This window comes from Hippichthys cyanospilos, chromosome 2 (assembly GCF_059441005.1).
Source record: "Hippichthys cyanospilos isolate Australia breed blue-spotted pipefish chromosome 2, RoL_Hcya_1.0, whole genome shotgun sequence".
NCBI lineage: Eukaryota > Metazoa > Chordata > Actinopteri > Syngnathiformes > Syngnathidae > Hippichthys > Hippichthys cyanospilos.
In genome coordinates, this window is record NC_142370.1 from 14,444,063 (window position 1) to 14,464,704 (window position 20,642).

Genomic DNA, 20,642 nt, shown 5'->3' on the forward strand with positions numbered 1-20,642 from the left:
CCAAACGCTGTTAAATTTTTAATAAAGTGACCTGATTAGATTTCAATTTCCAATTTCTAGGGCCTGCTGGCACGATTGGTACATCAGCACTCTTGCATGTTCTGATTGGTTCGGAGCGATTCCAGTGAAATCAATTGCATGAAGCGGGGAGCGATCCATACATGATAGTCATACGTGACTGTACATTATTGGAAATTTAATGTGAGGATAACGAGGACAATGCTTGTATCTGTCTTGACACTTGTTAGGCGAGTAAAGGATTTATTGGCCACTTTCACAATGGCGACGGTTACTACACGACTAGCCAACGTGAATGAAGTTGGTCTAGACATTTAGAAGCATCTCTGGTGAGGACCATGCTTGTGAAGTTTTATATTCTAATGTCATGTTATTGAATGATTGTGAACCGTTATACTGTTACAAAGAGATATGGAATGAAAGGTTTTGACAAGTCATGAATGGAATAATGAAAAATGATCCTGATTTGCATGCACATAACCGTTGGTTCCGTTCTTACTCAATTCAGCAGCGTTTTGACTTCATGTTCAATACAGTAAAATGAAAAGTCTTACTCTCAAACATAACACCTTCATGAGTTATGATCAATCCATGAGAAGCTTCAATTTTCTCTTACCCACATCTTAGAAACATTTCCAGTTCACCGCCAGAAATGAGAATCAGCGCCTGCAGCAGGAGGAGACAGCGCTGACGAGAGCAGCCCCCGAGCGGAATAGGGCAGGGAGTGCATGTGACGTAGGTGGGTTTACACTACATCCAGCTATTAGCCCCTCGGGTTTGCTAGCAGCAGGCAAGACAAGGAAATGAAAACTAAGGGAAAGAATTGCAACTGAGCAATTGTTTTAAGTGTAACTATATATAGGGGTAGCACTTATAATAAACTGAATAATACGTTTGTAAGTCAAGCTGTGGCATACAAATTGGAATAGAATACAAAACAATGCAAACAATGAGGCGTTTTATAAACCGTTGTGATGTTTTGAATGAATTTGGTTGAATTAGCAGCAGCACAGATGTTCGCATACAATTTGGGGGCCAATTGATCTCCATTTGTTGACAATACAATATTAAAAATGTATGTAAAATGGCTTTGAATGGACAAATGTTCCTCTTCCTTGCTCATTTCTAGGAGACATTATGGAAGTCATTATTTATTGATTCCTCCGCACCAAATTGATAAACTTGAAAATGTAAGCCAATACTGTATTCCTGATGAACAAATACTCACACATGTTGAGGGACCTGAAATGTTGGTGGCAGGAGGTTGACAAGGTTTGTTATTGTTTTTTTAATGTGGAAGCTTCAAATGAGTAAATTTAATATAGTATTTAATAATCCTTATCATGATTAGGACATCATCAATTTAGTCTCATGCCAACAGTGTAATGAAGCTACAAAAACAAGTGGTTTTCTATATATATACTTTATTAGATTCAGTTTGTATTTTTTAATAGATAGTGAGAAAATCAGTCACACAGATGTCAATCGTTTGTAAGCACATTCCATAGGTGTCAAACTCCAGTCGTCAAGGGCCATTATCATTTTTGTTTTCGTTGGGGTTTTTCTCTCCAGCACACCTGATTCAAATGAATATCTCATCAGTAACCGCTGCGGAAGCATGAAAATGATCCTAATAATTTGAATCAGGTTTCAGGGGGAAAAAAAATGATAAACGTGCAACATTACGGCCCTCGAGGACTGGAGTTTAACGCCTATGGAATGTGCCTGTGAGTGCATGACAAATGATTGACATCTCTGTGATCAAAAAGTGGCACACCTCTGCTATAGACCTAAAATGCCACTTATTTGCTTGTAGGGGAAGAGAAGCCACCAGTGGCAATCTTGTGTTGCCATTTGCTCAGCTTGCCTGAATTGATTCCTCCACACCTTACGTTTTCACCTTATGGAAAATGTCACGGGGGGCGTGGATGACGCCTGGGAAAAGGATTGTTTTTTGCCATGTGACGTGTAATTGTGACAAAATAAGGATTGGCATCTTTTTTCAAGCACTTTGATGCACTTGGGTTTTCTGCTGCTTAGACCTAACTTTAACTCAAACCTATTTTTTCTATTTCAAGGTATATCTCTTGCTTCTCAAATATTCGTTGAATCTTGCTTTTGCAGAAAGTAAATAAAAATAAAGTCCGTTCGGACAATTTTCAAAGCAAAATGTAAACCTAACCTACCGGTATATATGTTTTGTGTGTGTATGTGTCAGGGGTACATTCATTTTGTGCTAGCTTTGTTAAAACTGCAAATTCCTCTCAAAGAGCAGAAGTATGCTAAAACAAGTTGTTTTGTTGTTATTGTTTTTTTATTTATGTTTCCAGGACAGTATGCAGTGGTTCTGCCCCTTTAAAAGGGACTTTTGACATCTGCTTTAAAGTGATTGATTCCCACATAAACCTCCTTTGTGGGTCATCTTTCTATTTAAGTGCTCGAGAGTTGAAACTGCACATCCCACAGGACCAGGATCAGCCTTGGAACACAAATCATCAGAAAGGAGGAAAAAGTGCCCCAAAGCACTTCAAAGATGCCATCTAATATGGTTACTGTATTAGACGGTCACTGTATGATTGTATATGCATGCGTACACAAATTGTTGCAGAACAAAACGTTTTTTCTTTTGCATACTAATGTCATTTTGTAATGTATGAGCCTAACCCAAGCACAACTGTCATGCTGAGATGTCATGCTAACCCTAACATAAAAGAAATTAGTATTTATTTCCTTTCATTCATTTTGACTTTCATTTTAAACAAAATGAAATATATATATATATATATATATATATATATATATATATATATATATATATATATATATATATATATATATATATATATATAATGAACTCATGATTTATAAAAAGTTGAATCATTTAAAAAAGATGAAGGAACATTATTATTTCATGAGACATTCTCGAGACCCTCCCCTCTGTAACATTTGTGAGGTTTAATTTTGCTGGTGTGGCATAAAACGTACCTTGAACGAAACGAAAGTTTTCCCCATGGCTATGCACACTGTTCCTTACATTTTATGGAAGGCATTATGCAGTTTGTTGCCCATGTTATACCCATGTGATTAGCTGTGGTCAAAATACCCCAAGATCCACTTTATACACACCATCTTTGTCTTGCTGAAATCCGCTTGTTTGTCTAATTAAGCAAGCCAATCCTTACATACTGCTGGGCCATTTGCAAGCATGGATATTGTTACCAGGACTACAGGACTGGATGTTCCAACTACAGATGTATAATGTACTCTTTTTAATGAAAATCGGTCTAATTCTAACACATTGTCCCTTTAAATATCATTTTATTAAATATTTATTAAATATCATTTACGGTCCCTTTAAGATACGAGGGCCTTGAATTGCAAGTTTTTTTTAGATACAAGCATTGGTGAATTTCCTGCAGATCTGTGCGTCGAAAATGCATGAGCACAATTCAAGCACAATACTATATGAACGTACTGTTAATAAATGAGGTCCATTATTAGATGGAGGTCTTGAGCCTTTAAGTATTACGTTTATGAAGACACCAAACTCTGCAAACAAGCTTGTGGGAGGTTTTACAAATAAATATGTTATTTCATGCTCAAGCAGGTAGAAGGGCAAAAATGTTCCGTTTGATTGATTTGGACCAAGACTGAGTTCTGGAAAGCCCATTGACACTATTCATTTTCTGCATCGAGCTGATGCAAGAGAATCGATGTTCCCAAAAGCTGTGCGGTGCACACTGTGCGGTGTTGTGTGCACACGCAAGCCAATGAAGCCTGTTGCAATCATTTCTGAGCATTGAGTTGGTGTGCGCAAAGGACACGGGCGGAACAATCCTTCGGGCAAAATAGCAAGGAAAAATGGCGAATCCAAGAAAGTGTGCACTACACGCGGCCATGGGATTTATTTCTTTGTCTACTGAACATTGAGTCTTTGAACAAGAGCTCTGCAGAGGATTTGTTGACATATCTGGAAAATGCAACACAATTGCTATAGACATTATATACATCATTTGGACTACATAGAAATAACTAACATGTACTAGGATTTCACCATTTGATGATATTTTTTGTAAATACACGCTAAAGTGTCGCAATGAAGTCCAAAAACACATGGGTTTACAGCAGAAAATAAATAGGCTATCAAACTTTGCACAATTGACTCATTAAGTCATTTGACTGATTGTTGCCTTTCTATATCAGGAATTGATTACCCACTTAAGCGCTTTGCCAGCAGCTGTGGCTTAACCTCACTTTAAATTTAGGGAGACACGCTGGTGCATCCCAATCAGTTCAGTGCTTCTGAGTTACTAACTTATGCTTGATTATCATTCATATTACTCTGCCTTAAGAAATATCGGGATCCTGGAGTCTGGAAGGTTCTGCTGATGGCTGGACCTTCACCGTCCGCAGTGATGGCCCGAACATCCACCCTGTAGATACTGGCAGGGTGTAGGTCAGAAACTGCCAGAACGTTAATGTCCTGTAGTGGGAAATTTATTAAGAGGGATATGTTTGTGTTAAGAATAGCACACTGAAGCAATTTTCATGTAGGCTCATTCAAGAATCGGAGAACAACTTCAACTAACATTTTTGAAATGCTGATCAATAATTTGCTATTATTTTTTGTTTTGTTTTGTTTTGTTTTAAGTAAAATGAGGAGTAAACCATCATTTAATGCAGTTTGTCCAGCTCAATCATCCAAATGACCATTTATGTCATAATTTTTGCCACGTTTAGCACAACCTTTTTGTCGCCGCTCAGGTCCTTGAAAACCATATTTATTGTGGAGTAGTTCACAATTGAATAAAATACAAACAATAATTCTTTTTTTTCATATCTTTATAATATTAACTAGCTGGTAAATCAATGTTAATCTAAAAGATTGTGCTCAAGTGCACACGCTGGCCTTGTTAGCTGCTAACCCAACAGGTCAAGGACAAACTTGTCTCTCTAATTAAAAAAAGATTACTGAATAAACACTACAATTAAACCAATAAAGTTATTTTGTTTAAATTCGGAATTCCCTGTGGAGCAGTGGTTAGCACATCCATCTCACAGGTTCGCTTTTTCTCACGAGGGCCGCAGGCTTGCTGGTGCCTATCCCAGTTGACCGGGCAGTAGGGGGGGGACACCCTGAACTGGTTGCCAGCCTATTGCAGGGCGCTCCGAGATGAATCACCATTCACACACCCAATCACACCTAAGGATAATTTAGTATGCCACGCATGTTTTTGGAATCTTGAAACATTGAACATATTAAGGCATAGAACAGAAGATTTATGATATTAGTTGATGTCCTATTCGTTCAGTTGTGTAGCTAGTGTTGGTGCGCTGGATGAGAATTTCAAAAAAATAATCTGCTCTAACTTGGCCATCAAGAGAGAGGTAGAAAATAAAAAGCAAATGATGTCTTGCTCATGGGATATTATGATTAAACAATATTTAGGAATTTCCTTTACGACAGCTATATTTACATGCTGCAACAGTAATTCAAAAGTGCATGTTTATATACTGTATGCTCCTCATAGACTGTTTGAAATTTCATGGGGGTTACAGAATAACACCTCCAATTCTGGAATAATCCATGTGTGCTTTTGTTCGTGTACTAACTGATGTTAAGGTCCAGGATTGGAGGATGGTGCCATCTCTGAGTTGGCTGCTTGGCACGACGTCCACCAGGGCTACCCTGTATCCAGTTAGGTGATGCCGAGATGGTCTGGCAGACACATCCCAGTTGAGGATGGCAGTCAGGTTACTGCCATTTACCTTGAATGAAACTTTCAGGTTGCTGGGCTTGACTAGAGCCTTCTGAGGAGTCTCTGGAAGAACAATTTCACAATGTGATCAACGTTGAATTCGCAATTTATTATGCATTGCGGTTAGATTTGTACAATGCAGGATTATGTTTGCGCAGCAGGTAGCACTTGAAGTGCGCTGCGCAAAGGCCACAGGGGGTCTGCGCCACTGACAACACACTGCAGCAGTTTTCAGACTGGCTGTCTGGGAGCGCTATCTTAGGACGGCGGTTCTCAAATGGGGGTAAGAGAGAGTTTAAAAGGATTTCTGCAGATAATTCCCATGACAGGTAAAGTGCATTTTTAAGAGCAAATTGATGAAACATGAAGCATCCTATTGCTAAATTCTGTTATAGTGACTCATTTGCCAGTTGTGGTATGCCTTCATTTTGTATTATAGGGTTAGGTACCATTCAGGCCCTTCAAAAGAAATAGGGCAAACGAACAATATTTGCTGATTAATTTAACTTTTTACCTGATGTAATCTAACCAATAGCAGCAGCTGTATACAAGTAACACTGGTGTCATTATTTACTGTATAACAACAAAATCTATACAATAACCTTGTGCCCTTACATATAGTTGAAGAATCTTGTCACTAAGATCATTCTGGTGCTCTTTCATTCAAAACAAAGCAAATCCTAACTTTTACAAGCAATGACCACGTGAGCAATGCAAGGAGGTTGTGCAAAGAATGAATCTGGTTGTCACCACTCTATGCACCTCCTAAAGGCGCAGTTTGTTTAAAAAAAATAAAAAATACATAATGCAACATAAATCAAGTATACATGTATCAAATCTGACATCTATTCAACTAGCAACAAAAACCTATATGACAAGAATATATGTCCTGATAACTATGTTAATTGTGCCATGCAATGCATTCTGTGAACTGAAAAGGATTATTTTTATACATCATATTTACTGTTGTACTGCCAGGACGTGAATATAGAAACTCTACAAAAGACTGGCTCCAAGTGAAATGCATTTGGAGTAAACACATTTATTTTATTCATTGTAAAATTTTAAATCAATTGTCTGATTAATTGATAATATTAGTATTTTTTTTCCGCCAAAAATTGGCATCGCCCTCAAAACATCCGTATTGGCCTAATTATAGGAAAAAAGTACTTTAACGTGGTCGTAATGTTTAATTGTCTTAAGGATTATGAGGGCATCCTTAAAAAATGTTCACAGCTGCTCGGGGTCCCTGGATGCTAAATGTTTCAAACCCCCTGATGTAAGCTGTTTAATTGGATGACAAATGATGAAAATACCCAAAGCGTATCACTTTGTGACTTTGCTCCTTGGGTGGCTGCCGTAATGATAATTGAATGGATGCCTAAATGTGTTTCTTACAGACATTTCTCTTACGTGTTTCTCCATAACAGGTTATGAGTTTTGGACTCTTGGCTTGGATGGCAGAGCAAGAAGGGGTAATGAAGTAGATGCTCTTGGCTTGTGGACGGCTGGTCTTGCTGACAGGCTGCAGTAGGACCTTGTACCTACAGGAGAAGAGCAAGCCCTGCAGGCTAATGAAGGTCTCCTGAGAACACACAACATTTAGTTACAGTTATTATGCTATGTGCACACTGCAGAGCTTAATTCTCCATTTCAATTATTTTGTGAAAGCCGATTTTTTTCGTGATTTCGTTAATAAAATAAATGCGACCTGCTGCCACCTGAAGGCTAAATAGCCCCAAAATGTCCCTTATGCACAATGAGGACATTGTGATGCCACAGACAGCGAGCATACTTAATGTGGAGGAAGAATATTTTCAATTTAATCTGAGAGTGGATTAAACAGAGGAAGGGTGAGGTTTCGTCGTCATGCCATTTTGTGCAGTGCCAGCAACGTGTCTCTCGCTTGCTTTGAGCTTTGTGAAGTTTGTGACTTATTAGTTACGTGCTAGTCAAATGAACGCGACATGCCAGTTCAGATAGACATTGCCTGTCAATAGATCAGATACACATCGTACTTTGAACCATGTATGTATTTGAAAAAAATCAGTGACGTTGATACTGCTATAAAAAGATCAGATTCAGGTCGGAAAAGGCCAAAAAAAATCTAATTTGGATGCAGATTTTACTTTTTACTTTTTTTTTTTTTTTTTTTTTTTACTTTTTTTACTTTAGGATGCAGTGTGAACCTAGCATAAATGTATGCCTTTTTGAACCTGACAGGACTCAAGTTCATTTTCCTTTGTCATTATTGGGCAGTCACATTAAAATGCAAACACAAAGCCAAATCAGTTTATCCTGCATAACATGTATACATTTCTAAAAATGAAATGAAACCTGAGTACTGGTCTTCGCTCTCAGTCCATTTTGTTTGTGTGTGCAATGCTCTGGTACCCACTGGATTCTGTAGTATTCAACTGAAGGATCTACACAAAGAATGACATTGGAAATTAATGGGATTTTCTCTCTGGGCAAAAAGGAAAGAGAACATTTTGCTAAGTAAAAAATTACAAATAGTAAGCCCAGGCTTTGAAAAAATAGAATACACCCATATATATATATATATATATATATATATATATATATATATATATATATATATATATATATATATATATATATATATATATATATATATATATATATATATATATATGAAAAATGAAACATGCATTCATACGCACCAGTGCTGCTCTGCCAGTAAACGTGAACTTGAAGTTGTCCATTTTGATATAACGGTGTCCCCACATGCAGGTTGTCAGCCAGCGAGGATACTTGTGTGGCGTTGGCATCTTTAAAACAAATAAAACAAATAAAATATCCTCTGAAGGCAACAATTCAGTATATAAGACACATAGTGTACATACTGAGCTGAGTGCTGAAGTGTACAATGGCCCGAGGCCCTTTCAGCTGGGTTTGTTTCCAGTAGGACACAGCCTGGACTTCCACACTATATGATTGGTCGGACCGCAGGCCACCAAGCACCACCTGCTTCTACACCATTGAGCACATGTGACCTTGTGACAATATTTGCCCATTCCCAGAACCAAAATGCTCTCAGGATCCATTACCTCACTCACTAGCTTCCACCTTTTGGTCAAGTAGGACGCAGCATGTTGACCAATTGCAGTCCAAGTCCAGCTGACCTTGTAGTGGTGAACGGGGACATCGAGGTCATCAAGCATGCTCCACTGTAGTTGGACCCACACCCAGTGGCCCGAAGAAAACATTATGTTGGTTGCTCTCAGCTTAGTTGGTGCGGGAGGGCGAGAGGGTTCTGAGGATGGAGATGTCAGGTCACTAGACAGAAAAATAATGTGCTGTTGCAAAAAATACCTCCCATGTTGACTTTAAAGACCACTTTAAATGAATTACAGTTTTTGTTACTAATTACAACGGCTGAAAACTATGTTATCAGGCAGTCAGAGGGGCAGTGTAATTTCCCAGCGCTATTAAATGTGACACTGCATGCTAGTGATTATAAATAGTGTCGGTGCAATTGTGGGAGCATAGTTTGGAAGAAGATCCCCAGCGGTTAAGACCTGTGGGATGGAAGCACAACGCTGAGCTCCTTAGTGACAGACTTGTGGCTATTGTTTGTTTGATAGTCATTACTAACGTCTGATTATTTGCAATTAACCGTTTGATTTGTGGGGATTTACTTGAAGTCATTTGTTTTTTTTCATTCCACAATTAATTTTGCTCAATTTTATTGGTGTGCGGATTTGCTTTGTTCATTTTAAAAAACGAAAACAGTTTCATAAAACCTGTCAAATCACAGTAAATAAAGAGTACTGTTTTGCCCTCATACTTTAGTCCAATTCAAGAGACTGACCATGTTCAAACTCTAATTTCGTCGGAAAAAAAGGGGGACCTCTAGCCCCACTCTGAGCCAACACCATTTAAGAAATGGAGTTCCTCTGCAGTCTTGTTCATTACGATGCGCTGTTAGCTAATTAGCAGCTAGTTGGCTAGATCACTGAAATGCTGCACAATTAACACTTAATATTTATTGTATCAAATTAAAGAGACGTGTTTTGCTTACAAGGTGTTTAACACTTGTTTTGAATGTGAGAGCTTCCGAAATGACATCATTTCAACAACCACGCTCCTCCGCACGAGTCCGCGGGGGCCGGATTTTCCGCAATGCGTACCTTCCGGAATTTCTGCGCAGAAAACATGACAGACGAATTATTGTTCATAGAAGTTCGCCGGTACAAACACCTTCATGATTTGGCTGAAAAGGACTACGGTGACCTAAAAAACTCCTCGCGAGCACGCAGACTGAAGAGGCATGAGGAGAAGAATTTAGATCATTTGCATCAAGCAGGATGCTGTACTTCTGTTACAGAGTGGTATTGTTTGTATGGTGTAGAGCCCATTTACTGCCACCTATAGTATGGGAGAATATCGGCTGACTGCGGGGGACAGCCGCACCGAGTATAAAGTTCTGCAAAATGCATGCCGGCGAGATTCCGCGCAGAAAGGAGACGCGTTCACGCGTTAGGCATAAACCAAGCTTTAAGGTAGTTGACCTCTGCTGGAATGAACGTGCCGACTTGGAGTGGTGAAACCTCTGGTTCCGCGAGCATTGACAGCTGCAACTCTGAACTGGTACCAGCGGCCCGGTCGGATGTCATGCATTCGGGTTCTCTGCTCTGTGATCTGTCATGAATCAAGTTTGGTGTCGAATTTTAAAAAAACAGATATTTGAACAAAACATTGGTAAGTAGCCCACCAACCTGTGCAACCGCATGCCAGGAAACGGCATCATCATCGCTGGGCTGAATGCCAAAGTTCCACCTTCTCTGCAGGATGTAGACCACAGGCTCAGCAGAGGCATTGAACCTGGAGGACCAGCGCACCTCCAGATGGCCAGGGGGCATCTCCTCAAAGTTCAACTCCTTCCTCGGTTTTAGAGGAGCCCCTGGGTGATGAATGGAAGCCATCAAGCAGCAATAAACGTACAAATAGCAAATTCAAGAAGCAGAGGTCAGCCGAGGTTTTTTTATGTATTAAAAGCATCATTTCAGGTGAGTGGTAATCTTGAGGTCCTACCATATATTTTTCTTTGACGTGCAAAGTACAACCACAGTTCGACACATATTTTGAAATGAATAGCAATCTAACATCAACTGAGAGTTATAAGCCTACCAGAAGTTATTGAGCGCTATCATCTTTCTCTTCTCCTCCTGTACTACATCCATTCATGAGTCACAATGATGTCCCGTGGCAGTAAATATTTTGTTGTGCCCCAAGAATCACAGCTGGTATGAAGTTAGTTTTCTAATGGCTGCTTTGACAGAAACCAGTTTGCCCCTTGGTGACTAGTAAAAAGCCACCGGATTAAAAGCCACGGGGTTCAAAGCGTGAGAAAAAAAGTAGTGACTTAAAGTCTGAAATTAATAAACCTTGAAAGTCATTTAAAAAATCAAGTCCTTCCCTTCCCTCTCAAACACTGTAGCTGTTGCCTGTAAGTGTCTGTGAACTTGAAACAAGGATGCTAGTTCATGAAATGTTAACACATCACTACAAATTTGAACCATATATACTGGCTGGCTGGAAATGTTCCCACTGGATACGTTTTTTTTCCTGTTGTGCTCAGGCCAAAGCTATGTCTCATAAATACATTGCTTTGGAACCATCTGGTGGTATCATGGTGCTGAGAAACTGTCGAAATGAGCGGAGGAGACATGCAGTCAGGCCACAGTTTTGTTACATATTTATCTTCTGTCATCTATAGTTTAGGCATGGCATATAGGTGATGTTAACTTCTCTCAATCTATATTTAAATCTATAATAAGCATCAAACAAATGTGGTTATTTTTTATTTGGTTACATGAGTATTTAGAGCTACTAATGTAGGTATCTCTCCAAGTAAGCACTTATAATCATCAAACTGAAATTAAATGTGTTGTGAAGCATGTGTGTATATAGTTCCCAAACATTGGTGTGTATATGTCATTGGGTGAATAAGAGACATCAACTTTTTGTTGACATTCGGGAAGTCACTCGAATTCACTGACGGGCAGATCGGCCACACCCGATATGGCTGGCGATGTCTACACATACAGTCTAAAAGAGAGAATCGTAGTTCTTCTCCGGCGGTTCATTCAGATTTGTCACACTCACCCTTGTAAAGGTCCAGTGGAGACTGGCATGTGTGACCACAGTCATTAGAGCAGCACTTCTTCTGAGCAGGGCATTCTGGGTCGCCATCGCAAACGTGGACGCAGGCGGCCGCAAAGCCACTGACCGTGTTTGGATGTGGACAGACTCCTTGCTTGACCTCCATCAGCGTCTGAAGGAACTCACAACTAGCCACACATTCCCAGTGGTCCACGGGAAAGCGTTTCTGAATCCGCAGGAGATGGGGTACAGGCAGGTCATCGTCTACCATTTTAGCATTTTTCTGCACCAAAGATAAGCATTATTGGGATGCATCTACCTCACAGAACTTTTGGCAATCACTCTTCCTTTTCGCCGGCCAGGAGCCCTTACAGGGATGCAGGCACTGGTTAAGACATGGGAATTCATGATTAGTTTTCGGGTTGAAATAACGTACACTTCAGAGTGCAATGTGATTCTCCTGGGGACAGTGTAAAGTACAGCGGGCAAAGGGGGCAAACATATCCCAACCGGCAGAACGCTACAAACACGGGAATGGGGCTAAAGCCACCTTTTCATCTTTACTTGAGTACATTGAGAGCAGGAAGGGTGCACTTGCTTGAAAAAGTTTGAGAACCACGGATCAAGGTAACCTCACGACTTGTTTTATTGAAGTTGGAGATTAAGTCGGCTTACTATGTGCACAGCAAGTGTAGCGCTGGCCACTTGACAATGCGACGCTTGGCCTGTCATCTCTCATCTTCCCTTGTGGGCCTCCAAAAGAAATCGCCTCTCTAATAGCGAGTGACATTGCCACTTCTTGTGCCATCCCTGGCTCTGCAAATCCCAGCGATGCTTCCTTTTCTGCCTCATTTCCAGATGAAATCAATCACTTTGTTCTCGCTTTCCCGTAAGGAACTCTTTCAATGAGCTCAAGGACTGCGCACACGTCACACTCTTCTATTTAACTGAATTGAATAAAAGTCTTCATTTGTATCGCAAAGTAAAAAAAGGAATGTTAGCCTTGGCTAGAGAGAGAACGCGCATGACTCATGTTGTCTGTTCTTGAGTGGAAGAACTAGAATGCAAATTTCTTCCCAGAATAATGCGTTTGCAAGATATTTCAGTAGGTCAGTAAGATTTTTTTTCATAACAATTTGTTAAGTACTGTTTACTAATTAGAATCTTGCTTTTGAAGGGTTCAGTAAACCAAGAAGTCATTAAAAGGTGAATACAAATCTATTATCAAAGATATTATTTGAAAGTACAGTCAGGGAAAATGAACATCATAAGTAAGAATCACTCTCTCGCCATGTCGGTCGATCCAAAGCGTAATGGTGTGATATTACTTCTAAAAGGCAAATTAAATGTCAAATCTAATATAAATATTCCTAGACTGATTGTCCTTATTTTTTATTTTTGAAATGTCATTCAAAAGCCAATAAAACTGGATTTTTTGTTTTTTATTCTCTCATATGCTTGAATCTCAAGCTTTAATGGCATTCACTCTCTGATTCGCTGAAGAATTTGGATTAAAAATACCGGACTGCGTAAAAATAACTGACCTTTGCACACTCTTTATGACTACGACACCAGGATAGTGATCCATTGTTCTGCAAGGAGACAAAAATAGAATTACCAAATGTGAGAATAAATGTAATGACCTGTTGAAAAGCCAAATACTAACGGAATAAAAGTGACTCAACACAGAATGTGTAACGCTTTCAGCATTTTTTTTTTTTTTTTTGTATTTGATTCAAAAGTGATCAGATTGTGGGACACTTTTATACTTGGAGTCCTTCATGAACCTCAGTGAACCTCATATTCCAAGTACCTCTTCATTACTTTTGTGAAATGAGAGGAAACAAATGGGAAATTAAAACATCTAAGGAACCAAATGCCTGTCAGATTAGTCTTTCGGATTAGAGTGGAATCTTCAATTCCGCTTTGATCCATGTGGGATTTTGAAAAGAAAGGTATAACAAGACATACTGCTCACAAAACATGGTAATTCACTTTTCGATCAAATAGAGATGAAGATGCTGGGGTTATCTTTGGGAGTGACCAGGATGGATAGGGTCAGGAATGACACATCAGAAGGACAGCACATGTTAAAGTTTTGGGAGATAACGTCAAAAAGGCCAGACTGAGATGGTTCACATATGATTCCAGAGAAGAGATTAGTGAATGTATAGGAAGAAGGATGCAGATTTTTTTCCAGGCAGGAGGTCTAGAGGAAGACCAAAGAGAAGGTTGACAGATGTCGAGAAAGGGGACATGAAGGTAGTTGGAATGAAAGAAGAGGATACAGAAGACAAGCTTAGCTTGGTGTTTGAATTAGTAAGTAATAAGTCCACATACTACAGGACCTAACAGTATGTTTACATACATCACATTAAATGTATAAATCTTGGTAGGAATTGTACTGTTTAAGATTTAATAGCAGCAAATATGACGGCGATAAAAAGTCCTATTTAGTGTAGTGGTCCTCAGGTGGATGGGTGGGTGGATGGATGGGTGGATGGGTGGGTGGATGGATGGATGGATGGATGGATGGATGGATGGATGGATGGAATCAGGAATATCAAACGATCTGTCAAGACAGTCCAACTATCTTATCTGTGCATTGTCCAAATATTACACATATTGTATGTATTAAGTGCAAAACTGTGAGTATTTACTCAAAGAAAAAAAGTTACAATTTCACACAAAACGACTGACTCAAGTTTCACAAGCGGTAATACACTAACTTTACCCTTCTATAAGACAGCCTATTCATTTGTGTCCACTGTAGCGGACATTTGTTTGGTCTATAGCGTTTGACGTTTTCAAACTACTCTGCTAAGTCCTTGTGTGCTCAATAAAGGACATCCTGATTTTTCCCACGTTTGGGTGCGATTCAGTTGATTTGCTTTTTACTGACTCAAAATGTACACTCCAATGGACACAAATGAATAGGCTAGGTCTCAGAAAGTTAAAAAAAGGAGCAAAATATGAGTCTCTAATTAATAACTTTAGTTGAGTTGAAATTACCTGCAGTGTTGTCGTGCTGTGCAAGCTCAAGCAGCGGGCCATGCATCGTGCCCTTGGGAAATTCTCCAGCCAGGACGCCCCATTCTTGCCATCATCATCGCCATGGTCGGAGCCTTGGAGAAGCTTTTTGGTGCAGGCAGCAGAGACAAAGAGGAGCATAAGCAGAACAGTTCTCTGGGGCGTGCGCACCGGCACGGCAGCAGGCATTCTAGTGAGAAAGCAGTCAGGGGGTCGTCTGATAGAACCTTCGTTCAAGTGAAAATTTATAGCTAGGGGAGGAGTGACATACATGCGGAAGGTGTGAACGTTTCAGCAAGGGATAGTGAAGTATTTGAATGTGTTTACACACTTTAATGGTAAATGGTAAATGGACTTTCTCTTACTGTTTATGGCACCTTTCTACCATTGGTACTCAAAGAGCTTCACACTGACAACTCATTTACCTACTGATAACGCAGCATCAGCAGCTGGGGGTTCAGTGTCTTGCTCAAGGACACCTCGACATGGACCAGTTGCAATTCGCTGACCACACTGTTTGAAACGATATCCTACAGTATTACTATGGCATGTTTTGTGTTCGTTCTGCTAAATAGTCATCACACAGCTCCATTGTATGCGGTAAAATTAACGCTATCCATTGGCAGTTTCTTAAAAGAGGACCTGTTCATGAGATAGCCTGCTGCTACCCCTGCTGATGAAAAACAGCAAATTCTTACAGCGACTTTTTCCGCAAAGCCGGGGAACGTCCATCCGCGGGGCTCACAGAAAGTCAGCATTAACATAAATTCAATTCAGCAAATGCTTCAGCTTGTTTAAAGGCTTCAAGCAGAAGATTAGGGTGCATCTCAACCTGAAGCGTAATTGTGCCATTTGAACCAGTGTGACAGTCAGGCAGTGACGGACAGGAAATCTTCAAGCCAGGCGTCAATTTTCCACGCTGCTCCGATGTCATTTGACTCGCCACGGGCAAGGGAATAATACGTTTAGAAAAACTGCAACGCCTCGGCTGTCAAACGTTCATGGCCTCGCGCCTGTCTGAATGACACCTTAATCGAAACAGAAAAAAAGAAGAAGTAGACAGTGACTTTTGGGACACCCTGTATTATCTTCTATAACAACTGGTACTTTATTGAACAGTGACAGTGATGACAAGACGGTTTATTCAGAGTTTAAAAAAAAAGAGGACAGATTCTCACCAAAATGTGCATGTGTAGGCATTGGATAATTATGTGGTATTTGGTGTTTTTTGGATTGGGTTTTCTGTTCTGGGCTTTTGTTGTTTGTATTTTTTTATTTGTCTTTTCACGTTCTGGGTTTGTTGGCTTGGTTTTGTATGTCTTGTTAGTTTGATTGGGTCCTCGTCAAGCTGCTTCCCTTGGTCATGCCAATCAGCTCCCTGTACCAACTGTGTCTTGTCCAGGTGTTCATTAATGTTTCATCAGTTTTGAGTGTATTTAGTTTCCTGATTCCTTTCAGTTTTTGTCATGGTTATTGCTGTAGTATGATGCTGGTTTGTTTTGTTTTGTTTTCTTACTCACAGTCACCAAAGTCTTTAAGGTGTCTTTTTGTTTGTTTGGTTTTTTTTTTTTTTTGCTTTTTTTTTGCTGTCACATTCTACGTCATTTTTGATCCTGTTTTATTTTTGCCTTTATTAAATTACATTTTGAGCACACCCTGCTCCCGTGCCTCCCTCCGTGCCTGCATTTTGGGTCTATAAGCTCCTCACCTTCCACAACCTCTCCTTGACATGTCAGAACTTGACACTCTGAATATATTAGAATGAATGAATGTTTTGAATGATTTTAACATCTGAAGCATTCCATTAATCAGTTACAAATGGTTATCAATGCTTTCGATGTTAAAAAAAATAGCCGTCATATAGTGCTGTGTTGAAATATTTTCAGACAATGTTAAGATATTTCATAGAGTAGAATATATGATATTTTAATTAGTTAGTTAGAATATAGAATAGTTAGTGGACCACAACTGACTTTTGCTTTTAAATTTTAAGTTTTAAAGCAGTGGTATTGAAAAAAATGCAACTACATTTAATGTCACATTTTAATATTTAACATAGGCAGTATTTTATGAAACAACAAAACCATGTTTTTTGTGTTAATTTTGAACATGTTTATTCGCAACACACTGTAGAATAACATTTTCAAATTACACACAGAGTGACTTAGCGAAAATTGACTCCTCAGGAACAATGAATAAGTATAATAATGATCATGTTATGCTATGGCATTCACATTGCTTGTTGAAAATGTGTATAATGATTGACACGAATGATTGCTGCTTTGTTCTGGTGGTAGGACGACTATTTAGTTGTGGCTAATGTTTGGATCTCCTGAAGGGTTTGTTAAAAGTCACCAGAGGCCACCTTAGGGAGATTTTGAACAAGGAAACGTTTAAAATGTTCAAAAGTTCTTCATTCAAAATCCCCTTGCGACAAGAGCCATTTCTGGCAACCTTGGATGAATCCTGGAGGTGCTCAAATGATCCGCTGCTTTCGCCCCTCAGTGGCATACAAATTTTGTGGCATTTGCATAATCCGTCGAAGTGTTTCCACATGTTTGCAGCAGATTTAGCAGATGTGTTGTTGAGCAGCGAAAACCTTATCGGACCTCATTATGTTCTGTTAAAGAGCAGGATGTGCTGGTTGGACCTACTGTTTTAAAAGACACAGGTGGAACTTTTTCCTCCACATTGCAGCCAATTCTGCATTTTGCGGCCATCTTGCAGGGAATCCCATCTGTAATGTTAACTGGAAGTTTCCAAATATCTCATAAATGATTTCCACCTTTTAATTGCAAACACTTGCAAATCACTTACCAGCAGAAAACATACCACCAGTTTCCTTACCCAGAGGCAAGAGGGAAACTTATGCATTGGAAACTCTGAGGAAATCCTGCGCAAATTAGGGGCAGAAAGACGTGGCCCTCTTAAGCTGCTGAAATTCCCACTGCGCTAACGAGGCTCTAATATGGTTCTGCTTTCCAAACCTGCACACTCATGCTGGGGTTCTCCTCACCCAAGTTTTACATCACTTGTATTTGACTTATCGTGGCGATATGTGAACAGTACCGTGAAAGTGCGTACGCTCATTACAGGGAGACCTGAAACTGTGTCCTACTAAGAAGAAGAAGAATGAGAATTTCAACAAATAAGAATATGAATCACAACAAATGAATACAGATGCGACAATTTTCATAAGCATATATTCTTTATCCTTTCTGAGGAAAACCTAATATTACTGCAGCTTACTGAAGAATTTTGACAGGCTCGGTGCCTAACCCTCCATCAGTATCACCATTGAGAAGATTCTAAATATTTGGCAGAGATTACTTAATTTTTCACATGACAAATACATCATTACGGGTAGTATAATCTTCAATAAACTGGTGGGAATGGAGGACTGGCATTCATTTCAAAGGGGAAATATGATTTTGAGTTATGATGGTTTTTAGTCATGAGCATGGTCCCATGAATTAAATTGATATCTTGAGGCACCCCTGTACTTTTTATGACAACTAAAATAGTTAAAGTGTAGAGATTTTTAATGCCAGGTAGATTTTTCTTTTTAAGTCCCTAAAAATGACCATGGATTTAAAAAATATATATCTGATCACACCAGGACTGGACTGTCACGAAAAATGTATGTGATTGGTTCAGCCATCTATATTGTATAAATGGTTTATTGGGCTGTTTCTTCTTAATTGTATTCTTGTCTCTGAGTGTAAAATGGACAAAAAGAATAATTAATTAGGATCGCATAAGCCATAAAAGATGCCTGCCCACCGAGCATATGTCCGGTATGCCAGCTGCCCAGTTCAGCCTTGGTTCAAGCTTTGAAAGTCGATTTGCATTTTCAAAGTCTCTCACTTTCTGTGATTCTTCCATTGTGCCCGTAAAATTTTAGGGCAGCCCAAAGCTCACGTCAAAAGACAAAGTGTTTTAAACGCTTCTCACAAATCTCATGATTCATCCATTAAGTGGAGTGAGTTAATAAAATGAAATAATCGTATTGGTGTTTACTGTTTTGCAAAGAAACATACCACAGGTTTATAGGCTGCAATATAACCTGAATTTTAACATATCATAACCCGTCACTAATGTAGTAAGGTAAGTAGAGTGTATGAAAACCACTTGTAGGCTATAATATGAAAACAATCTCGTGAGTAAGTAGTGCTCTTGCGATAGACCAGACCATTCGTCGAATGGTGATGTATTCCTACTCCACAGGGCAAATAAGATACCATATGTGCATAAAATTTGTAGCATTCAGAAGTCCTGCAGTATACAATATTTACCATAACCATCAGAAATAAAAATCCCAAGCGCATGCATGTTTGAATGACTGCTGTTGATTTTCCAGTGTATCCCGCCGCACGCACAATACGCATACTATAAATGGTGGTGGAATCCCAGCAATTGATGCGGCGTCCTCTAGGCTCTTGATGGTTGTTTCTGCAATGTTTCCTGGGGTATCCCCGGTCGGTGCGGTTTATCTCATAAAACAAAGAGGTTTGTTCTCTGTGTGCTGTATTTTGGAGCGCAAAGTACTCGCACATGTATTTCCATCGCCATATGTCGAGTAAGGTTTCATTGGCTTCTGGAATCCACAACAAGAGTGCGCACACCGTAAAACTTGTTCCTCCAATCAAATCATTCCCATGGGAAACCAATATTCATAACAAGATCCCTGCCCCGGTGGGAATTATTTATTATTGACACCGATTGTCCGGCTGTGTGCAATGTGCAAAATCGCTCTGTACCCAACCCTGAAATGAAAATAAAGTGCGTGAACGTCTGCTCAGGGAAGGTAGGCATGTATTTACTCTTGCACAGGCAGTGTGGGGGAATGAGAGCCTATTATCAGCATATTGCCTCTCGCAAACCATTTTCATCTGCTGGGTGGGGCCAGTACTGTGTGCGCAGAATGAGCAAGGACTTTTTAGAAATGCATCAATGACGCAAAATAACACTTGGTTAAAATCTCCAAAAAGTTGAATTTCTACAGCATTACAGAACTAAAACTACTTCCCGCCTTCATGAGAAATGACAGAATGTAGTGAGCTAGAAATTCTGATGCCAACATTCTCAACGTGAGGACGTAAAGTTTGGAGTGCCAACTGACTTTCAGCTATGAAAAAAGTGCTAGCGTTCAACCATCCGTAGCTGCGTGGAGAAGCAAAAGAAAACAAGTACAGTACTGTACTCACTCGCGCACTTGACTGGGTGTTTGTTCACTGACCACGCACACAGTAAGACATCTCAAACATCTCTAAAGAAAACGACTATTGAGTTAATACGTTGTGAAGGGTACGTGAAAACATGTTATTATTTATTCGAACCACCAAAATCAGAGAGGTCGCACGTCAACTCCAATTGCAGAGTCTGGGGATGCAAATTCAAGAGCACATGACCAGGGCCATGCAAAAAAAAAAAGTTGGATAATGGTGAGTGCAATCACTTTAATTGTACAAAACTGTCTTCCAACACAGCAATCAGTATTTGCCAAAGTAATAAGACAACTGCAATTGCAATTGCACATTTACATATATTGCATAATTAATTGCATTTTTAATTTTCAGTGAAATTGTCTGCTATCAAAACGAATACGTCCTTCAAAGTTTTGCTAGTTGCCGCTAGATTTTTCAAGAAAAAAAAGGCAAGCAGGGTTGATGACGAAATAGATGCCTGTATACATGGTTAAGACGC

The 20,642-nt window shown here is 39.5% G+C and overlaps 1 protein-coding gene and 1 long non-coding RNA gene across 6 annotated transcripts in view; one reads left to right on the forward strand and one right to left on the reverse strand.

The window, feature by feature from the left end:
• Nucleotides 1–2,744, forward strand: part of LOC148427488 (uncharacterized) — a 5,286-nt gene extending 2,542 nt beyond the window's left edge. Inside the window, exons 1-3 of one of the 3 annotated variants that reach the window (XR_015864779.1) lie at nucleotides 1–347; nucleotides 646–757; nucleotides 2,349–2,744. The exon at nucleotides 1–347 is cut by the window's left edge and continues 2,542 nt beyond it. This is a non-coding gene — a long non-coding RNA (uncharacterized LOC148427488). Of the gene's footprint in view, nucleotides 758–2,348 lie in introns of all 3 variants that reach the window. The other 2 variants (XR_015864778.1, XR_015864780.1) reach the window with 2 other exon arrangements.
• Nucleotides 2,745–3,892: 1,148 nt separating this feature from the next.
• LOC148427489 (anosmin-1-like) lies at nucleotides 3,893–15,137 on the reverse strand. 3 transcript variants are annotated; one of them, XM_088409160.1, is made up of 13 exons: nucleotides 14,919–15,137; nucleotides 13,451–13,498; nucleotides 12,226–12,291; nucleotides 11,910–12,132; nucleotides 10,520–10,704; nucleotides 10,313–10,442; nucleotides 8,849–9,054; nucleotides 8,645–8,765; nucleotides 8,462–8,569; nucleotides 8,115–8,203; nucleotides 7,191–7,362; nucleotides 5,632–5,840; nucleotides 3,893–4,501 (listed from the first exon to the last, which is right to left on the reverse strand). In XM_088409160.1, the coding sequence occupies exons 1-13, from the start codon at nucleotides 15,123–15,125 to the stop codon at nucleotides 4,334–4,336; spliced, it is 1,932 nt and encodes a 643-aa protein (XP_088265286.1). In that variant the 5' UTR covers nucleotides 15,126–15,137; the 3' UTR covers nucleotides 3,893–4,333. The 3 variants fall into 3 exon arrangements, with proteins under 3 accessions (XP_088265286.1, XP_088265285.1, XP_088265284.1); XM_088409159.1 differs by having other exon boundaries at nucleotides 8,645–8,768; XM_088409158.1 differs by having other exon boundaries at nucleotides 8,645–8,771.
• Between the last annotated feature and the right edge of the window lie 5,505 nt (nucleotides 15,138–20,642).